The 7753-nt window shown below is 41.5% G+C and overlaps 1 protein-coding gene across 1 annotated transcript; it reads left to right on the forward strand.

Moving 5' to 3' along the window:
- The first annotated feature begins 961 nt into the window (after positions 1 to 961).
- Positions 962 to 6644, forward strand: LOC122828556 (actin-5-like). The gene is made up of 10 exons (XM_044112193.1): positions 962 to 994; positions 1872 to 2002; positions 2059 to 2187; positions 2762 to 2872; positions 2952 to 2998; positions 5404 to 5441; positions 5508 to 5669; positions 5742 to 5933; positions 6138 to 6319; positions 6385 to 6644. Exons 2-10 carry the CDS (start codon positions 1874 to 1876, stop codon positions 6526 to 6528), a joined length of 1134 nt encoding a protein of 377 aa, XP_043968128.1. The 5' UTR covers positions 962 to 994; positions 1872 to 1873; the 3' UTR covers positions 6529 to 6644.
- Positions 6645 to 7753: the final 1109 nt, after the last annotated feature.

Below are 7753 nucleotides of genomic sequence, written 5' to 3' on the forward strand. Positions count from 1 at the left end.
CAACGAGGTTAAAACTGCAAATAAATAAAACAGAAATAATCTTAAAATCTTTTCTCTAGGCTGTGGGATGGGGGACAGCGTGAACGAAGCCGTCGCAGGTTCAATTCCCGGACCGTCGACATTTACCACGTCTTCCCCCTCTCCTGTCAGCCTACTTTCATGTAAGGGTCCGAATACTAGAACCACAAAAGAAAAAAAAACTAAAAACTTTTCTCTAATTACAGAAAAATGAATAAATTTATGTTTCAGAAAATGAAAAGCAAAGAGCAACAAACAAAACCAATCAGAGCTGCAAAATAAAGAGAAAAATCTAAACAAAATCAAAATATGATAAACTATTAAATTTAAATTTGATCAGCTGAAATAAAATCATTAAAACTTCAGGGAAATAATTTCTGTACATTCTGAGCTGCACTCAGTTTCCCTGCAGAATCACTGAATATTTATTCTACTGATAAATTTGAACTGATAAAATAAACGTTGATGAGGATTTTACATCCAGTCCAGATTTATTATTTGAACTTTATTCCAGCTGGCAGGAAGCCCATCATCTCCCTTTATCTCCTCCAACAGAAACAGAGAGACAGGTGAGCAGCTCACCTGTCTCTCTGCAGTAAGTCTGTTCACACTCCGTCACGCCCCCTAGTGGCCAGTTTGCATGACACTAGAAATGTTTTCATGTTGAGGTTAAAAACCTGCAGCGAGTTTGTTTCTCTGATTTAATCAGAAAATATCAGTTTTTCTCACTGAACTCCACAGATTTACTGCAGTTAAAAGAGTTTATTATGAATGACTCAGCATATTTTAATAACAATCCTCTATTAATTCAAATTATTTAGTTTCTATTCCCTGAAGTTTGATGGACTCTGGATGCAGTTACAGACACTGAACAGCAGGGGGCAGGCTGCTGGAGTCCAGAAAACTTAAAAACTGAACAAAGTTCATTTCTTATCGGCTCCTACCGGAAGTTAAAGCAGCAGCTCACCTGGAGCAGGTGAGTGTCAGAATGTGTCTGTTTTTATTTTTCTAAATGTTGAATAATTTAACAGAAACTCTAAATTAAATTAGTTCAGGTAAAACAATCATTTCTGTCTCCAACACCCTGATATGAGCAGAAATGATTTTTGTTCTGATGGACTAAGATGGATTCTGGTTCTGGCTGATTTCTGCGGACTGGACCCAGCAGAACCGATCTGATCCCAGCAGAACCGATCTGATCCCAGCAGAACCAGATTATGGGGCAGAACTTCCTCATTAACTAATTTTTCTTATTGACCTGATTTAGAAACTGAACCAATCTAATTTTAATTAAATCTTGATTAAAGCTGCTCTTTATAACTAGACTTGGTACCTTTGGACTGAATCCTGATGATTCATTTCATCATAAAACTACTCAGTTACATTTAAATGAGGAACTATTTGGGGAAAAGATACTCTACACAGAAATGTACATGTTACTTTTACTAGAGTAACATTACTATAAAGTATCACTAATAATACTTCAGTAAAATGTCTGGATCTTCTTCCCACTGAGATTAAATTTATTTAATGAAGAACAAACATGAATAAAAATGTTATTTTACAGAAACACCTACAAATGTGTTGGAGTGAGGCATCTTGTTTATACACCAGCTTTGTTGTGTTTTCTAGAAATGCACTTTCTACTTTTTCATGGATCCTAAAACTATTTTATTGTATCAGTTTATGATCTACAGTCCAGATTCCTCCTTTAGGCCAAATGTTCTACATACCAGATTAATTATGTTTTTTAAGGATGTGATAAAAATGTCAGGGTTCAAATCCTCCATTTCTGTTTTTAATAAATCAGGAAGGAAACTAAAAGCAACATTAATCTCAATGTTTTGTTTCAGGAATGGAGAATCAAGTTGCTCCTGTCGTCATTGACAACGGCTCTGGTTTTATCAAAGCTGGTTTTTCTGGAGACGATGCTCCCTGCGCCGTGTTTCCATCAGTGGTTGGAACCCCAGGCACCAGGTCAGAGGTCAACTCTGCATCTCAGGAGCGAAGGAGGCGGCGGGTGACGGTGTCTGTCTGCAGGGCGTGGCGGTGGCTGGAGGACAGAAGGACAGATTTATCGGAGCTGCAGCTCTGAGTCACAGAGGTCAGCTGACCCTGAGGAATCCCATCGACCGCGGCGTTGTGGTGAACTGGGACGACATGGAGGAGGTGAGGACAGGAACTGGTTTCCATTCTGACTGATCAGGATCGTAAAACCTGATGGGTTCGAATGAAACTGAAGCTGATTTAGTTTCTGGTTGACTCTTCACTGAGTCTCCATGGAATTGTCCAAATTAAAATTAGAAAAAATAAATTTGTTTAATGAAAACACAATTTCAGAAAAACTGAAGTTTTTCAATAAATAGGTTTTGCAGAAGGAAGAGCTGCTTTTTTCAGCCATATTGAAATTAATGTTTTTCAAAAACTGCAACAGTAAAACTTTGTAGCATCAGACGAGTCACATGATCAGCAGCCAGATGTTACTACTGCTGGAAACCATGAAGAAGACGACAGGAAGTGGTCGGAGGAAGATGGTTTTGGTTTTCCAGTCAGAGTCTCACGGCTTCACAGCTCAGAAAAAGTTCATCCCAACATGTTGAGTCCAGAACTAATCAGTAAAATGATTGAGATTATTCACGCATGATTTTAATTAAAAAAACTGTTTTAACATGATCAGAATGTTGATAAAGATTTTCTCTCACCTGTAGCAGATTCTCTGTCAGTTTCTCTGATCTGTTTCCAGATCTGGCATCACGTCTTCTACGACCAGCTTCATGTTGACCCTGTGAATCATCCGGTCCTGCTGACCGAGGCGCCGCTCAACCCCAAACCAAACAAGGAGAAGACGACCCAGGTGAGTCCGGTCCGACCGTTTAAACTCTCCCGTCAGGTTCTGAGCTCCTCTAACAGCAGGTGACCTTTGGTCTGGTCAGGTCGCGTTCGAGGCCTTCAGCTGTCCTGCCATGTACGTGGCCGTGCAGCCGGTCCTGTCCATTAGTGATGTTACGTGATGAGCCGAGGCTTCGAGGCGTGTGTCGAGTAACGGAGGGGGCGTTTCCGTAAAGCGCGTATCGAGGCTTGCTTCATTTAGGGATGAGCGAAAAGCGATGGACGTCCGAAGCCTCGCTGCCCGGCTGTACCACGTGACTGCTTCGGGAAATGGCTCAGATTTTGGCGCGCGGTTTGACAGCTTTATAAACCCCACAGGCTCCATTCAAAATGTGGGTTGTTGTAGGCGAGTTGCGGTCAGTTGAGAGAGTGGACAGAGTTTAGATAGTTTGGATAGCAGAGTTTGGATAGTGGTTATTTAGTTTGAGACAGGTAGGGAGAATAGATAGATAGATAGATAGATAGATAGATAGATAGATAGATAGATAGATAGATAGATAGATAGATAGATAGATAGATAGATAGATAGATAGATAGATAGATAGATAGATAGATAGATAGATAGACACACAGATACAGAAAGAGGGAGATAAAAAGAGAGAGAGAGAAAGATATATAGATCTAGAGATAGAGAGAAACAGAAAAATAAAAAATAGATATATACAGAGACAGAGAGAAAGAGAGAAAAAACAGAGACAAAGAGAGAGAGAGAAAATCAAAAATATATATAGCCTATATTTGTGGCAACCTGGGGGTGGATGGATTTTCTTTTTTATGAAACCCAAATGCAAGATGTTAAAGTTAATATGGGATACCGACAACGCCACCTGGAATAACTCCAGGAAACTAGAATAGTAAGGACACAGGTAAGTTCTACTGGAAATGAGACAAGATTCAAGTGGTTCTACAAAAAGTTTATTAAACTTAAATGTTCTTCTTTTGTTTAAAAGTAGTCACAATACTCTGCAATTGAATGGTTAAAACAGTGAATGCATTTTTAATTAAATTGATTATAATAAAATGTTTAAATTACAAAAGGAAACTGAGGCGTACCAGTGGGGGGGAAGTGGTGAGAAAAGGGGCAACATCCATACAAACACGACAAACAAAAAAAAGGAAGGTGCTCCAACAAAACACACAAAACAAGACACCGCCACCACAGAAGCCTCAGTCCCTAAAAGAAAGACAAAAATGAAACAATATGAGTAAAACAGTGGCACAATAACATTACAATATTGCACTTTATCCAGATGGTAGTGCCATCAATGCTCCTGGCAGCAGGGGAAAGTTCAGGTAGGTCTTTTGAGGCATTTCTTTAGGCAAAACAGCAGCAGTGTCAATCCCAGTATAATGGTAGTCAGAGACTCATCAGGAGGCTGTTGCATTACCAAGCTCCCAGATAAACAGGTTCACAATTCCGCCTATGCAGCGCAGCTTCCCGGCAGCAAGCAAACAAACAGATCGGTCCAGATTTTGGAGGAGCAGCAAAAGAGGCCAGCACAGTTCAGCAGACAAATGAACCAAAATGATAAGACGTCATGACGCAAGCAGCTTCGTGGCAGGTAGATACCTGCTTATATGCAGCAGCCGAAATTGATCTTAAAGTGGCAGTGTACCATTTATGCTGCTACACATATATATACAGAGAGAGGAAAAATGAGAAAATCCTATCCTGTCCCACAGCTATCCTATTTTAAATTTTAATTCTAATATTAAGGATACGTGAGTTTTCACCACCTGATTTAACCCGAGTTACCTTGAACTCCAATACCATCATCACTCACATCATAAGCAGATTTGCTCTGGAATAAGCAAGGTATTGATCTAAATGATTTTATTCCCCTACCCCCTTTATTTATTTATTTATTTATTTATTTATTTTTCTGGGATTAATATTTAATGATTTTAGACTTTATTATTTCAGGACTTATAATTGGGTTATTTATTTAATTTGAGCTTTTTATTAATAATCTCACTATTATAAATAGGATTGGTTAGTTAGTTTTAAAGTTCTTAATTTTTATTTTAGGATTTTTAAGATAGCTGTGGGACAGGATAGGATTTTCTCTTTTTTCCTTTCTCTGTCTCCCTCTCTCTCTTTCTCTCTGTGTATATATATATATATTCTCTCTCGCTTTGTCTCTTTTGCAAACACATAAAGAAAGGGAGGAAGTCTCGAGCATCTCTGAAGAGTCCACTTCCTCTTGAAAGGAAGGAGGACATATCGGAAGATGCTTCTCAAAATTCAGAGACGCAAAACAACTTAGAAGAATCATTGAAGAGTCAAGATTCAAAGGAATCTGGAAGCAAGACAGAGTCAAAAGAGGAAGAGTCTGAGTCCCCAATGATTACATCACTCGTGTTAAGATACAGCTGGTTGTGATTATACACCTGGCCAGTAGGTGGTGTCGTGTGCACATGAAGCCTCAAGAAATGAACCTTTTCTCGAACCAGTTGGCTCAAGTGGTTCAATGCCTCATGAGGCTTCATCTCACCATCACTACTGTCCATGTACTCCTCTGGTCGGACCACAGGTGGATGACCCCTGCTGGATTTAAACTGCTGTCCTTCCAGGTTCTGATCATGTTTTCGTCCTGAAGGGACGGTGATGGAGTCCGGTGACGGCTGCAGTCATGCTGTCCCGGTTTATGAAGGCTACGCTCTGCCTCACGCCGTCCTGCGCCTCAACCTGGGTGGAGCGGACCTGAAGGATTACCTGATGAAGCTCCTGAACAGCAGAGGATTCGGCTTCAGCTCCGCCGGTTTGTTGGACCTTCAGCTGATCTTCTGCCTGGACAGAATATTAACGCTGGTGGTTCTGCGTAACGTTTCAGGTCAGCGTGAAATCATAAATGGTGTGAAGGAGCAGCTCTGCTTCGTGGTTCTGGACTTCGACCAGGAGGTGAAGACGGCGGCGTCTTCCTCCTCCCTGGACAAAACCTACAAGCTTCCTGATGGACGAGACATTTCCATCGGCGCAGAGCGGATCCTCTGTCCAGAGGGGCTCTTCAAGCCTCAACTCATCGGTTTGTAACAGATTTACCACCAACTGTGGAGCCAAACTCACAACCTGCAGAAACCTGCAGGAGAGACAGAAATCCTGACAGAGTGAATGAATCCAGACGATCCGTCTCTTCTCACCTCGTTTCCTTTTCCTCCTTCAGTCTCTCTGAACTCTGCAGGGTTTTAGTTTCTCCTTGTTCGATGACTGAAGTCATTGTGGTTTTTAGAGATGGAGGCAGCTGGAGTTCAGGACACCATCCACAGCAGCATCATGAGGTGTGAGGTGGATGTTCGTAGAGACCTTTTCTCCACCATCCTGCTGTCTGGAGGCTCCACCTTGTTCCCTGGGATCTCTGATCGCATGAAGAAGGAAATCTCTCAGCTCGTCCCGCCGACCGTGAAGATCCAGGTACAGATCCTTCGTTGTCCTTATCGACCACCCATCAGGTACTTTGACTATGCCGTTGTGTCCAGGTCGTCGCCCCCGCTGAGAGGCGGTTCTCCTTCTGGACCGGCGGCTCCATCCTGGCCTCGCTCTCCTCCTTCCAGCAGATGTGGATCAGCAAACAGGAATACGATGAATCCGGTCCGGGCGTCGTTCACCGGAAATGTTTCTAACCTTCTCCTCTGTCGGCTGGGTGATGATCACACCACCTGCTCCACCCGTCTGAACGGACCTGGACACAAACATGTTGAACTAAATCAATGTTTTAAACATGTTTAATGAAACTTTTGGGAACTGCAGAGATCTTTCCAACTCCAGCTGCAGGAAGCCTGTAGGGGGCGCTGTGGTCTGATCGGGTTGGTGGAGTCTGACTTTATTCAAAACATTCAAAACCTTCTTCAGACTGACGGTCAGTGTGTTTACTGTAATATTAGATTGAAAATGACCGACATCACTGATGGAAACCTGAACTAAAATAATGAGTTTATGAAAACTGATGTTTATTTACTGATGTTTATTTGATCAACTTCAATCAATCAATCAATCAATCAATCCTGAGTTAACAGAAACATTTAAACATGAATTAATTCAAAAACATTTAGCTTCTTTAGTGGAGAAGTGCCTTGATTTTACTCTCTAACCGTCCATGGTGGGTATTTGTTATTGTCATTGTTATTCTTATAGCCAAGCAGCTCAAGGATCACTGATGCTGCGTTGTAAATCAGCTCATTGGTTTCTGTTATGGTATTGGTAGGGATTGTTCTCACTGCTGCATTCACATTCTCAATGAGACTTTCTGATGGTATTTCACTCAGCTGTTGTAATTGGCGCCGAGGATGATCCTGCCATGATTCTATTTCTCAGGTCTGTTGCAGCCTCGTTCAGCTCTGTTTCCATCATTGTGGCTGCATATTCCCTCTCTGGGCGGGGGCTTGTAGTTAAGCCCCGCCCTCTCTGACATCCAGGTTCCTCCTTTTCGCCGTAACGTTTGTGTTGTACTTCGTCAATCTCAAGCTGTGATAGCAGCTGCCGTTTGCGGATGTTGGAACACTGAGCTACTAGCTGTTTAGCGCTTAGTGTGGACTGGGGATGTCGAAGTAACCATTCCTCCCTCAGTCTTTGCATATAGCCCCTCCGATCGGGGCTACTTGAGTAGTAGCATTCCAACAGATCCAAGTTTTCATCTCTTGCCCATTTCCGCTATATATATATATATATATATATATATATATATATATATATATATATATATATATATATATATATATATATATATATATATATATATATATATATATATAAATGGTGAGGGCGAACCAACCAGACATAGTCGTGGTGGATAAACAACAGAGGAAAGCCGTTGTGGTGGATGTGGCAATACCAAGTGACTGCAACATC

Source organism: Gambusia affinis, linkage group LG03 (assembly GCF_019740435.1).
Source record: "Gambusia affinis linkage group LG03, SWU_Gaff_1.0, whole genome shotgun sequence".
Lineage (NCBI taxonomy): Eukaryota > Metazoa > Chordata > Actinopteri > Cyprinodontiformes > Poeciliidae > Gambusia > Gambusia affinis.